The 14,694-nt window shown below is 43.2% G+C and overlaps 1 protein-coding gene across 10 annotated transcripts in view; it reads left to right on the top strand.

Annotated features, from left to right (window-relative positions):
• Positions 1-14,694, top strand: part of FOXP1 (forkhead box P1) — a 586,176-nt gene that overhangs the window by 346,393 nt on the left and 225,089 nt on the right. For 9 of the 10 annotated variants that reach the window (XM_045990390.1, XM_045990389.1, XM_045990383.1 and 6 more), the window contains one exon: positions 5,943-6,130. In XM_045990390.1, coding sequence (XP_045846346.1) covers positions 5,954-6,130 — 177 coding nt within the window. In that variant the 5' untranslated portion in view covers positions 5,943-5,953. Of the gene's footprint in view, positions 1-5,942; positions 6,131-14,694 lie in introns of those variants that run through there. The other variant, XM_045990376.1, reaches the window with a different exon arrangement.

The following is a 14,694-nucleotide window of genomic DNA, read 5'->3' as shown; positions in this document are numbered from 1 at the left end:
TATGGCTATGTAAATAGCCTTTAAAAACAAATGAACAAATAAACGTATTTTTGACTATTTCATTGCTCCCCAACTTTTTGTTCCTAAGTGCTAAATGGAATTCCAGATTTTTAAAGATAGATCTAGATATCTTCAATGCACGATAAAGTTGATAATACATAAATCATTTTTAACAACAGGTAATATGCATAATTTATGGTGTTACAGTGCTATCTTTTTGATATTTATGATGGATAATGCTCAGTTTTTGCCCTCATATTACTGCTTTAAATTATACCACAAGAAAATTAATGAGAAAGTAGATTTATGGGTTTCATTTGTTTGTCAATTCGGAAATTAATTGGGTGTTAATTTTAGCCGTCCCTCATCAGACCAGGACTTCAGTCTGTGTGCATTACTTTGCATTCATTGTAGCTTACCTCCCATTTACTGTGGGTCACTAGCTTTGCATACATTAAAATAGCCCTCCGGCTCATTCCCTTGATTACTTTTTGAACTGCCATGCATTAGAAAATTTACGCCGTTCTGTTATAATTATGAAAATTTGGTATTGGAAGACGGTGCTTTCGTAACTCAGCACACCGACTTCGCTTCCTAAACTTGGCCCTTGGATGGTCTTTCTGTGGAATGGGACGCCTGCCATCGGGGGCAGTGGATAGGCAGACAGTGGTATCCGATCACAACTTGTGGGAGTGATCTCAGATGTGAAAACACTCAGCTGGTGTTACTTTGTTTTTCTTCTTGCTCTCTCCCCACACCTTTGAGAGTATGCCTTGAAATCCCCACCCAGTGGCAAATGATTCTGCATCTTGGGGCCCTTCCTTCCTGCCCTGGCCTCACCTGCTCCCTTAACCCCTCAGTTTCACTTATAATCCCCTCCAGCAGCCCTTCCTCTGGTCTCTGCCACCTAATGCATCTTGCCAGGTGAAGGGCGAGCACTTGCAAAGCGTGTGCCACGTGCTGGGAAATGCGAAGTCTCCATAGTCAAAGCCGGCCTTACTTTGGGAATGCTTTCTGTTCTTGGATCCCTATTTTGAACCGGAGGAACTCCTGCAAGAAGATGGAGAGCAAGGCACTGGGTTCGTGTCCTGGGCCACCCTGCCGTTTGCCTGCTGGTGGGGAGGAATCCCCTGAGCTGCACTGTGCTCCTTTGAACTCCTTTTTGTGTATTATGTTGCCAGGTCGACCTTTTGCACATTTAAAGGGAAACCATTCATTTATCTGATGAAACCCAGAAGTAAATGTATGCTTTATGTCTTAATACACACAAGTTTTTCTTCTTTCCTGAATCGCATGAACATGATCAATGTGGACTTTGAATCATCATGATATGACCTGAGTCCTCCTTTGGAACTAGAGCTCGCCTGACTCCCACCTTTATTTTTGTTCTGTCTGTAAACTCTGCGCAGAGTCTAACCGATGATGAAGTGAGCACACCTCTTGCTCAGTCATTCCACAATACAGAAATTCACATGAACACCCCATTCTTAGAGTTGCTGTCTTCCTCCTTCCCTCCTTTTCATCTCTCTGTCCTTCCCTCCCACCCTTCTTCCCCTTCTCTGTCCCTCCCTTCCCTATGTTCTTCCTTTCTTCTTTCCTTTACCCCCCCCCACCCTCCCCAACCCCCACACTCCAAGAGCTTCTGTTATCTCTTCAAAATACCTCCCATTTCCTTCTTTCCCGGTACTGGATGAACAATGAGAAAATGATCTTTGCTTTGGGCTGGGGGAGACCATGTCATCACTGTCATCATTTTCCTACAAGTGATTTCACCATTAACTTCTCTTCTCTTCTCCCCATAGAAGTAGAAATATATTTTACAAAACTATGTTTAGTTTAATTTACACATCCTTTCATGAACAGACCAAGTTCTTTAAGGGCATTTATTCTGCTTCATATAAATAATTGATCAGCCAAGTTAATTTACTTCTGCCTGACTTGGTCAACCTTAATTAACTGCCCTGGAATCAAGACTGAACTTTTTGTTAGCTTAAAATCTTTCACAAGCATGATAACAAGGGCTTTAGTTTCCTTAAAATTTCAGCATCAACACTGTAACCAAGGAAATAATCATAATAATAAAGCATTGCTTTAATTTACTATAAATACATTGGCCTGGACATTATGAATTTTCCAGAATACTTCCAGGGTATGCTCTGTTGGCAGTGACAATAAATACGCAGGCTAAACTCAGTTCTTATCCTTTTCTACAAGTTCCTTCAGCACCAAAATCGATCTTCGGAAATCAGCTCTGTCACGCTTCCAGGCAAGACAAGAAGTGGGCCGTTTGGGCTTCCTTCAGCTTTCTGACATCCACGTGATTACAGCCTCGGCCTTCGCAGGGGTGTGTGGAATGGGTCGTATGTGACTTAAACAGAACCGGCTCGTTCGGAGAAGACACGCAAGAAGCCAGAGGAAGATTGGCTTTTATTTCCGGAGGGCTTGTTAGTGGGGAGGGCTGGTCGCGTCCTCCAGGAGCCACGCCTTCGTATCCACACGCTCCGGCTGATGGCATATTGTTTCTTGCTCTCGATTTGCCGTGGAGCAGAGCAGTTCATTGGTTCTAAGGAATCCCAGAGGGAAGTGGAGGTTATACAAACTGAGTGCCTATGACAAGCTCCTGCTAAGAAAAGAAGGTACAGTGTTCGATGTCAGAAAATGCACATGCCTCTCGAATACACTGACCTGCTCTCAGATGATTCTCAAATTGTAAAACGCAATAGAAAAAGACAAATAGAGGTGTTTGCTAAAGAATGCGGACACTTTCATCTTCGGCTTTTAGATGCTTTTGTTTGTCTACCTGTCACCTTGGTACTGTCTTTCCTGGAATTACTTAGTTTTCTTTTCATTCATTTACTAATGGACCACTTTGCCCAGGACTTTGCAAATGGGAAATTCTCCGTCATTCATAGAATGGACAGGTTCATGTCTGAAACAAGCAAGGATTATGGCTGTATCTATTCCTTAACCTATGGAGCTTTGGTTTTCTTATCTGCAAAATGGGATAAATTTCACCTGCCTCCTCTCTTGGATGGACTTGTTATGAGTTTGAAAAGTACCTCAGAGAGCCTTGTAGTTTGTGAAGTGTTGTACAGACATAAAGCCTTATTAAATGGCTTGGAACATTCCATAGAAAGAAATATTGCCAGCCCAGATATTGTTAGAAATGTTCTTAGACATCGACACTCCTAATTTTTCACATGTGCTTTTCAAAAAGCTGTTTTCTCCTGATTGGTGTGGGAGATTATGGGAAATTTTAAATCTTGCAACCTACATACTACTGTTAGCACTTGACTAATTAAGGACATCCTCAGACCAAAATAATCCTTTATGCAATTTCGGTCCCCATGCCTGCACTCTCACAGACCCGATTCGCAAGCCAAGCTGCTTGGCGAGATGCCTGCAGAACTTCTCCTGGAGGACTTGGCAGTCTTCTTGGAACTGCGTAGAGCAAAACCTTATCAAATTGTGGATTGGAGATCGTCCCTACTCCACCCACCACCACGGTGTCAAACCCAGGAAACAGAAGCAGGGCCAGTCTCATAGACACCTGTTCTGAGGTCAGACATCCCAACGGTCGCAGGCTGGGAAAGGCAGCATTCTTTCCTATAGCTCCGAGGACAGGATATGTGTGTGGCTAATGAGGCCCCCTTCTGAGGGCAGGTAAAGATCTCATGTGCAAGCCATGTTTTTATCTTTTGGGGGTCAGTTCGCTGATGTGAGTAGGCTTTCCAGAAAGTTTAAAAAAAGAAAAGTGTTTTTGTTTTCTCTTTAGGTATGCTTGTGACATACCGAAGAATTGAGTGCGTTTCCTTGTTAACTATGCTAGGACAACCATTCTCTCCCTCAAATACCTAAACACTACCTTTTCCTTCATTTCTGTACGAATGGACAGGTTTGTGAAACAGAAACATTGGGGGGAAAGCCCCCTCAAATTCACAAATTAATTCCTTTTTGGCAACAAACAAGGTACTTGTATTGCCTGGTGCTTCTATCTTAGAGAAAGTTTTAGTTGTGCTTTTGATAGGTTTTATACTCTGTAGACAGTAAGGATATAAAGGCAGTTTTTAATGGATTCTAATTACGGGAAAGTCTGATTTCAAGAAAAGAGCATGAATCGGCTGTTGCTTCTGAGTTTGTTTTCCACCTGTCAACAACAACAAAAAATGCCATTCTTAATCCCCTTCAGAACTGGATTAACTTTAAACATGAGTCTGCTGGGTTTGTAAAGTTTGTACTCAAGTTAGATCATACAGGGCACTGAAAGGAAAGGAAGAAAGATGTAAATTTTTCTGCTTTTAATTTTCCATTAGGCTTTTGTGGAAGTCGGTAGAAAAGGGACTTAAATAAATTTCCAGCAAGAGGGCGGCCTCCTCTGAAGATGTCCCAAGTGTTTCAATTTCCCTGCTGTCACATATTGCAAGGGGGGGGGGGTGGGGATCCGTAATGCAGATTGCACATGTTTTTCCACGATGCATGAGTATTTGTTACAAATTTTCAGCCCTTTGATCTGAGATCGGTGTTTCACGTTAAAGTTTTAATATTCAGACATTTCTTAGCTTTGATATTGGAACTGTCAGAGCCTTTGGTGACTATTGCTTTTCCTGTTCAAAGTCCTCGTCTGTGAATTTGGAGTATGACCCTGCCATTACACTGTTTGCTCCCTACTACGCCTCAGCTGTAAGAAAACACATGGTTAAGAACGTTGACATCCGGCTGAACTTGTTCAAATCCTGATTGCACCACTACTAATGATTTATGCTGGGCAAATTAAAATGGTCCTCGTGGGGGCCTAGTTTTCTCATCTGCATACTGGAGATACCAGTGGCATTCAGAACTAAACTGGGGAACATACGTAAATCACCTGCTGGTGGGCTTGGTGCAGTACTGGTAACCCTTGGTATTAGTAAATCTGATCTATCTTTTGTCAAGAGCTGAATTGTGGGTAATGGTTTTGTACCTAGCAAGCAGCTGGGCAGAACATGAAATATATTTACAGTCATGTAGGTGATACCCTCCAGGGGCACATCTCGCACTGTACATATAGACATACATGCACACCTGCAAACGCATACACATATATGTTCTGTATTAAACACTTCATACTTTTGCATTCAGACCTTTTCTTTGGTCTGCCTAAGGCCAGATTTCTCTCCAAAATAAATAGAAGATGTCCCAGACCTTTCAGGCCTTAAAACAAACTAGAGGTTCGTAATTCAGCATGAGAAAATCCCCTCACTTTGAATAGGATGTCTTAGGACAGTTTTAACCATAGGACCAAGATCAGAGTCTGAATTTTTTCAGCTCCTGAAAAGTGGGGAACAGGGGGGATTTTTGTTTGTTTTTTCTCTCTAAATGTGGCTGATCTCATTGGAATCACCAATTTTGAAGACTTCTCAGTACTGGAATGATTCTGGGGAGTATGAATCTTTAAATGCTCTTGTCTTTTTGACCGTGAGGGTGTTTGGCTCAAATAATCTCAGGACCCCTCCCGGTGGTATGTGTCCTGTCTTGATAGCGTGGGGCTGGAGACTTTCTCTCTAGGAGTGTACCTAACCCCAACGCAGAGCCCGCACACACTGAAATTGAATGTTACACCTAATATACCACGCACAACAACTTACTCCTTTTTGAGAAAAACATCCAGATAGTCACAGATATTTAACCATAAATGCTGAGTTCCCCCGAAAGTATTTTTCTCCAAGGGGAAACAGCTTCTTGAAGGGACCGCTTCGAACTCTTGAAGCTGGCCCGACCCCTCCGTCCTCAGACACTAAGGGACTAGCCCACGACCCAGGGCCAAGAGTGTGTGAAAGAAAAGGACAACTGTTTACAGAGTCTGGCAACACGGAAGGCAGGGCCCTTCTCCTTCTGTCCAACAACTGTTTTAACAGCTGCTTTTCTCTCTCTCCCCTGCTCCCTCCTGAAAATCCCTCTATCAGGTTTTTGAGTCATGATGCAAGAATCTGGGACTGAGACAAAAAGTAACGGTTCAGCCATCCAGAACGGGTCGAGCGGCGGCAACCACTTGCTCCAGTGCGGGAGTCTTCGCGAAGGACGGTCCAACGGGGAGACGCCGGCCGCGGACGCGGGGGCCGCCGAGCTCGTGCACGTGCAGCAGCAGCAGCAGGTACCGTGGCCGCCGGCTGCGCGGGATGCGGGGGACTGCGGACTGGCGCCCCCGCTCGCCCTCCGCACTCGCCCCGCTGCGAGTGTTGGAGGCTCACGTGGCGGGGTGGCCCTCCGAGACTAGTGCTCAAGCTCTGGGGAGCGGAGAGTCTTGGAAGCTACTCCCCACGCCCCCGCCCCCTGTCTTGGGGAGCAGTTGTCAAAGATGAGCTTGAGCTCACCTCTTCCCAGGCCCCACCGTGGCAGCCTGAAGCTGAACTATTTGGGATAAAATGAATTGCGGAAATGGTTCCCTATGCTTGAGTCAAAAGGTCATACTCATAAACGGGCTTACTGAGACCGGTGAAGAACGACACCAAAGGAGGGATGGTGGATGAAAGGAACAGGGGATGGAAGAGGGAGTGGAAGCAAACAGCAGAAACAGACGGGCAGGAGCCGGTGTACAGCAGGCGTAGCATCGGCAGCACAGGCTTAAGTGTAAGAAGTGGCCTCCTGCTGCCTGGAGGAGCTTCGGGGTGTGGACCACTGGCCTGTGTGTCTTGTGTACATACGGCAGCTGGTCTGGGGCTAAGTCCTCTTAACGTTTTACATTCGTTCTTACTGGTGGTTCCCCCAAATGCATGTAAATTGGGACATACTCATTCTCCTTACATTCTCCATAGTCATGTCAGTGGGTACCTGTGAGTGGCGGATTAAATATTTCCAAATGGTAAAGGTGACCCAGAAAATGGTGTTGTGTGGCCAAGTGTTGAGGGAAATTCAGATAAGTAAATAGCACCCGCTTGAAGACAGCACTGTTTTTCCAGCCTCTCTTGGAATCAGGAAATAGAATTTATTTTTGTTAAATGATAATGGGTGGGTTTTGTTCCATTTTGGTCTTGGATTCACCTTGCAGAAAGGTGAAAAAGAAGGCGGCATCTTCAGGCCTTTCTGGGGAAAAAAAAATTAGAAATCTTGGGCGATGAGGAGGAGGCAGGCAAGCCTTTTCTCAAGCCATTTTCTTCGAAAGCATATTAGGGAAGGAAAGGAAATCCCTTTTTGTATGAGGGTTATAGCCTTTGACAGGCTCTGAGGATTTTTATTTTTTTTCTTGCTAAGAAGTTTTTAAAATATGAAGAATCGTTACATTGTTAGTCTGTTAGAAGGTAGTGGAAGCTGCTGGGGGAAAGCTACGACAGAAAGAAAAGGAAACTAGCAGATATGCTCAGGTCTCATGACCGGCACCTCATCTACATGATGTGGTCTCTGTCCCTGGTCGTCCAGACCCTTCTGTGCCTGCACCTTGGGTACCCCATCCGCTGGCATTTATGACGTATGTTGTGTGGAAGGTCGTGAACTTAAGTGAGTGCCAATGGCAGAATTCTAACCACTAAAGTAGTTAGCAAAACGTGTCCTCAGATGGTAGGACAGTATCTGTGTGTGCGCGTGCGTCGTTCATGTGGCGTTCTCGGGTACGTACGGTTCTATTGAGAGAGCCGCGGGGATCTTGGAGTTCCGTGCTCCGTGTCCTCACCCTACAGAGGCCAAGAGCCGCCAGTTCTTGAGCAGTTGAGATGTCGTGCTCTTGACCTATGGAGTGGGAACCCCACATGCTTAGTATTTAGGGCACATTAATTAAATAAATGGGAAATTCCCTTCTTTAGAATTTTATATGAAGAACTAAAAATTCGTTTACCATCTTAAAGTAGTAAGTCAGCCAAAATCTTTATGTATGTACGATACTCTCTCTCTCACACACACACACACACACACACCCCTACACCAATATGGGCAACAACACATTGACCTCATAGAAGACAGTTCGGAAAGTGCATGTTAACAACATCTTTCTTAAAGAGCCTCAGTAACAAAATTAGTTATCCACGTCTTCCCTCTTTACCTTGGCTGTGACCACTTTGGAAAACGTGGTCTTACGTGTTATGGATGTCAGTACGTTTTTGTTGTACTTCGAAAGTCATTTTAAATACTTTTTATAACAAGTCTGTTTTTATTTGCTATTGATATGATCTAGGAAGAGAGAGTGTACTCGGATTTATCACTACAGCAAAAACCCCACATATCGTGGTTTGTAGCCCTTTTTGATCTTTGAAAACAAAATACTGACAACTGTTTCCCCCTCCAAGTGTATGATGAGGCTCCTCACAGATTGTTGGAGGACAAGCAAATCTCTAGATGGATGGGGGGGGGGGGGGACTGAGGAATAATAAAGTTTTGCAGGACTAGAGTGAACCTAGTTTCCTTCCAGACCGAAAACGGCAACAGGTCAGCGCTTTGGAGAAATGTGAGGGTCAACGTGATGGACTCGGGTTGTTTTCGTCATTTTTATCCTACAGGTTTTTACTCGAAGTGAGAATACCAGCAGTGAGAAAATCACAGCCATGCTGAATTCATTACTGCGGTAGTCACACAAAACCACGGATAAAATTTCAATAACTGCAGGCCACAGTTGAGTAAACAGTTGCACTGAAATTTAATTCCTGTTGACTTTTCCCCCATTCCTCGCCAGGGGCACATTCTGATTCTGTAGTACAAAGACAACAGGGGTTACAGCTTTGATTAATGGAGGACAGTGGAAGGGAATTAGAACTGTAAAATATGTTAGAAGTCCATGGAACAAAAAGATGTGGCTTAAAAGGGCTTGGTATAAAAATGAGTTAATTATGCTGTGTGTAACGCTGAACGTTACAGGGTTTTCTAGTTACACCAGTGCCGTCGTTGACAATATAGGGAGCATTTTTGCCTGGTGCCAGGACTTTTAAAATAAACGCAAGCTTTTCCATGTTTGATCCTTATTACCAAAGATAATTACAAATGATAGCGAGTGCCCTTTCAGAATGGAGAGCTTTCACAAAGATTAGCTGTGGAATGAGTGACTTCTATGCTGGGACTGGTCTATAGGTTGGCTAAATTAGGTCTAAGAAGAATTGTTTAAAAAGGAAAAAAAAAATTATGTAGGTGACAGCCTAGAAAAATCAGGAGAATCTGGCTTTTCCATCTTCTCTTGAAAAACCAGAGGATCTGGTAACCCTAGACCAATATTCCTACGAGGGCAACAGTTGTTAGGGGATGGATTGCTGGTGAAGTCAAGGAGCCTGCTGCCCTCCAGGCTGCCCCAGCTCCTACCCAGCAGCATTGCTCATTTGTGGCCCTCTAGGCAGGGGGGTTGGTACTTCTGCAAGATGCCATCAACACTCAGAAGTCATCACCAAGGAGAGGTGCTGCCAGTAGCTTGGAGGAGCCCGCCAACACACTCCCCAACTGTCTTCCTTCCTCAAAACGAAATGTATGATCTCTGTAATGTTTCAAGCCTACTTCTATCTGGGCCATGAAACTATTATAACAATAGTTTCCTAATAAGATAATTTGATAGAGTTTCCGAACATTTGTTTTAGCCACTGGGTAATTCTTTACCCGATACCATAACTGCTTTTTATTTCCTATTATGCCTGCCCCATTTCTGGGTCTGTAAGAGTTCTGTCCTGGATACGCACTACTCCATTACGAAACTCAGCAACAAATACTATTACCAGTTACTGAAGTTTGTTTTTTTTTTTTTTTTTCTTAAGAAAGGATTTTAAAATGTCCAGAGCAATTTCATAAACTGTGTGGATTAATGCATTTTAAAAGTCTTGAATTTTAGAAAGCAGAATTTTATTTCCATATTGCTGCAAATGAGAGCTTTTTCAGATCAGCATATTACATAGAGCATAATGTTTAGAAGTTTCTCCGTATACAGCATATGCTGTCAGGTCAATTAGCAGAATGCATACTAGAACGTGTTTATTCAATAAAAACGAATAGCTGTTAAATAAAACAGCTATTTCTTAACAACATTCCATTTAATGATGGGTTTTTTTTTTTTGGGTACCACCTGGCCGTTTTATTGTCTGCAAATCAGGATAGAGAGCGCTTCGGTTGCTGTGGTTTTGAGGTGTGGCTATTGTTTTATATGAGGAGGGCAGTGTGGAGGTAGTCTGTGAGAAAGACATTAAAAAAAAAAAAAAGATATACTACCTATGGGATTTAAATATGGATTATTTAGAGAGTGGGGAGAAGTATTTGTTTCATTCACTGACATTGGTTCTTTGACATGTGGTTTGAGGTGGTGTACCTTTTGGCCCGAAAGATACCTACCCACCATCAACACGTGTCGATATCCATGCTTCCTGTTAATAATGTAAAAGAGAGGGAAACATTGAATGAGTCCTAAAGAGTTAAGGGAGGTAGGAAGGACAAGTAGCTTCTGAAACATCATGAGAGGGAAGAAGAGGGATTCATTGGGTTGCATTTTGCCAATGAGCTACTAAAGGAGGTGAGAGGTGAGTCCCTGCCCAGGACCAGAGAAGCTCAGAGAGACAGGAGGAGTGGGAGGGGGCTCGAGAAGGAAATCTGGCTGTGTATGTTCACAGAGGATGTAGACAATACCCTATCAGAAGGGCCCAGGAGAATCATGGGTCTATATCCTGGAATCTCTGATGCGAGTCAGCAAAGGATAATGACCAGAGTGTAAACCTGTTAGCATAAACCCATACACAAAAATTAAAGATTCTTCTCTTCATTTTCAAAATGGCGGAACGAATGTCCTCATTTTGTTCTGGTTACCAAAATGACTAGTGGCTATCGAGCAAAAGAGGGAGGTTGTCCTGCCAACACTTCCAGCTCGAAGTGCCCCTATAAAAAACAACGTGTGGGAGAAATCGCTGTTGTGTTTGGATGGGCAGTAAGCTCCGACGAAAGAGACTGCCCCTGTGCACTTCTCATTCATACTCGTATTCCTTTGTGGGAACCACGTTACTGTTACTGTGGTCATCCTTTGCCTTGTTCCTCCCTCTACAGAGGGAGGCCCAAGTGATTAAGTGTGGATTAGTACAAAGACCAGGTAGCAATGGCCAGTTCGGCCTTACCATTCTTCTCTTTGCAAAAGGTTGCATTGTTAACTTTGTTAGGAATACATACAATGGAATATTACTTAGCCATCAGAAAGGATTAGTACCCACTATTTGCATCAACATGGATGGACCTGGAGGGGATTATGCTAAGGGAAATAAATCAAGCAGAGAAAGAGAGTTATCATATGATTTCACTCATATGTGGAACATAAGAAATAACATGAGGACATTAGGGGAATGAAGGGAATACTGAGAGGTGGAATCAGAGGGGGAGACAAACCATGAGAGATTATGGACTCTGGGAAAGAAGCTAAGGGTTTCAATGGGGAGAGCGGTGGGGAGGATGTGTTAGCCTGGTGATGGGTATTAAGGAGGGCACGTATTGCAATGAGAAAAAAATAAAAAGTCAAATAAAAATAAAACAAACAAAAAACACACTCACTTTGCCTTGCAGATAGCAGGGACTGTGTCTGAAAGAAGGGTCTTTTGATGCCACTGGAAGGGAAAAGATAGCATCTGTGGTTCTAATAAGGGAAGCTTCTGGAAGTTAATGTAGAAGATGATCTTAATTTATTGAGTTCTCTCATTGAGGCAGGCATTGTGATAGGGGCTAGCACATTCCTTCAGTGGTGGGTAAAAAACTCAAACTGTAATTTTAAAGGACTCACCCTACCAAGTTAGATTCTTTTTGAACACACGGCAGAGTTCGAATATAGAAGCTATTGATGATCAAAAATTTGTAGTAGGAAACGGTGCCCCCAAAACATGAGCGAAAACCATGCAAACAAATTGAGATAAAAGTAAGAGAGGAATTTGGATAGTTGTGACAAATAAAGAAAAAGCAGCCATAACAATAACAGACTCCCACTTTTCCTCCATTCCTTTTGTGACTCTTTCTGGAAAAGGCACACTTCACCCTGAGTGCCGAACTTCTTTACTCGGGGAGTTTGGACCTCCCTGTCATCAAAATATTGTCAGAGATTTAGGTAACCTGTGATGTGAGCCTTATATGAAATCCTTTCAAGGTTTGATTACTAAACAGTTGTGTGTCATTAATTTCTCTGTTGAAAAGTAAGATGGCATGAGAAACAACAACAGAGAAAGAGCCAAATATATAGAAAGCTAGATGCCACGTTTCACCATGGGTGAAGCCTACCCTCAACTTTAAGCCAAGCATCCCTACTTTGAGAGGGCAATTTTAAGCCCTGACCTGTGAGATGATGATAACAACAACAACATAAATACTCCCTCTCGCTTACCTGTCAGAAATCTCTTTTTGAACTTTCCGGAGGTGTGACTTTAATGGTAATTTGTTGACAGATTAGCCTCACTGGTGGCAGGGAGTTTGTTTTGCAAAACTGGCGGGCCCCTCTCTGGTCTCCGAAGGCAAGGCGTACTTTGCTGTTTTGCAACCCCGTGCGTTTATTGACAAGTAGTGCTGAGAGCGCAGAATTGGTCTGTTTGTGTAATGAAACCTATACGGCTCGCCTGATGGAGCCGAGTGTACTTTTAGGTAGTGCATAGATTACTTGATAAAAAGGGTTACAAGGTGACTGCTTTTATGACAAAGTAGAATGGCAATATAAATGCGAGTGGTAGATGGGGCCACAGAAGGGAAGTTTATATAGGGAATTGAACCCCGTATTAGAAAGTTTCTTTTCATCACTTGGTCTTTGAACTCCAATCTATTGTAATTATGAAGTGTTACTTGTAACATTCCAGAGGCCCTTTGCTAAATACTGTGTTTGATTTGGTTCAGAGAAATACAACCACATTTTTTTTTTTTTTCTTTTCTGTCCTGCAAGAAAATGTGGTGAAGAGAATTTCACATACTGACCTGGCCTCAGCTTTGTTCCAAGTGAGCTAATAAATGTGCTACACTGGAAACTATGTATTAACTTTGTTTCTTTGCTTTGGAGTTCTTGAAATGCGCTCATTCATTTGTTGTGTATTCTTTCATGGAATGAAGACTTTGTGGTGCAAAGCTGCCTGTGTATAAGGAGATGTGCATGGTAGAGTCATTCATTCCGAGTTTGTTTGACTAGAGCCCGAAGAGCCTGAAGAACAAGGGTGGGAGCAGTGGGAAGGTGGTTCGAAGGTTACTTGGGTTCAGCTTGTTGGAGGCTTGGGTTTCTAAGCCAGGGGAGGTTTCTAGTCAGAGAAGAAAGGCCATTCAGGGGGAGAAGTACTGAGGAGAAATTAGAAGATTGGAGCTCTCCTGGCTTAGAAGGAAAGAGATCTTTGAAAGATTAATAGCAGTGACAAGGCCCTTGCAGTAGGTCCGGAATTCAGTAATGGGCCGCTAACTCTTGCTTCATTGGGTTGAGGCCTTGTGTTGACCACCTTTACCGCCTTGCTCTCTGCCTTTCTCCTTCTGTGTTTGAACACCTTGGTCATGGGTAGGACCGGTATCAGCTGGGATGGCCCTTTCTCATTCCCTCCTGTTCCCTAGCTTGCAGCACAGTCCCTGCCCGACACAGCGCCGTTCTTTGACGGCCTCTGTGAATGAATGAAGTAGGAAGATAAAGGAAGGCCGTGGTCACAAGAGTGTTGAGGGGAGTATTAGAAAATCAGCAGAGCGTCTTGAAGTAGGACCTGTGAAAACATCAAGGGGTGGGAGTTAGCAAGGGTGATGAGTCAGCATTTCCCATCTGAGTGACTGGCAAAGTGCTGGAATTATGGAACAGAAGAGAAGGGCATCACCAGGAGGAGAACCCACGCTCCCTTCTTACCTGCCACGGGTCAGTTACTGGACAAACACAAATTGTGCACAAGCACAAATTTAAGTTGTAAAGAAGAACGGACTTACTTTGGAAAAGTCCTTTTTTAAAATCGACATCCTCTTGCATCATGAAAACCCACTCTTTTGATTGTATATGTTTATTCAGATTAAAATTATCAAATATTTTCCCTTTGGCCTTTGCCAGTTACTAATGAGTCTATCTTCCAAAAGTCACATGGGAAATGCTGATAAACTGCCTCGTGTTCCTATTGATCATGGAATGGACTTAATCTCTTTTAGAGAACAAAAGGACGAAGTTAGATCTTTGATAAAGTCTGTTTCATATTGACACAAGCTTCTTAGAATGAATTTGTTTTTTAGGGTGAAAGGGGCTGTATGTTGTGTTTCTTTTGTTGGAAATACGATGTGTAATTAATTAAACAGTTGTGCTATTGGCAGACTCATTGACCGAGGTATAGATTAAACTGCTTAGGGATGTCAAGGCCTTGTCTGTGTGTTTAAGTTGAGCCCTGCATAGAGGCAGATGGAGGGAAACCCGCTCTTTTCCCTTTAATCCCTTCAGATAGAACATTTTCCAGTATCTTCTGCATGGGAGGGGTAGTTTTTTGTTTTTGTTTTTGTTTTTTGTAATGTGGTAACCCTAAAGTTCTCCTTGAATTAACTCTTTCATCCCTATTTTTAGACTGCTCCTTTTCGACTCTACTCCAAATAAAATTAACCTCCTGAGGCAGATTCATCTTCAGCAAAGTTTCTGAAAGTAGACCATTTGTCACACAATTTATCATCCACACAAGCACAAGGAATTGTCAGGATCACGGTTGCCTGTCAAAAGAGGCAAAGTGTCAGCTGATCCGAAATCCGTGTTTTTATCACTGTGCCTTCTCTCATCCCGAACTCCCCTGTCTCCACGTTGAAGGGAAGGTGACATGATGT

The sequence above is a fragment of the Meles meles genome, chromosome 20 (genome assembly GCF_922984935.1).
Source record: "Meles meles chromosome 20, mMelMel3.1 paternal haplotype, whole genome shotgun sequence".
NCBI lineage: Eukaryota > Metazoa > Chordata > Mammalia > Carnivora > Mustelidae > Meles > Meles meles.
This window is presented reverse-complemented; position numbering and strand designations above follow the sequence as displayed.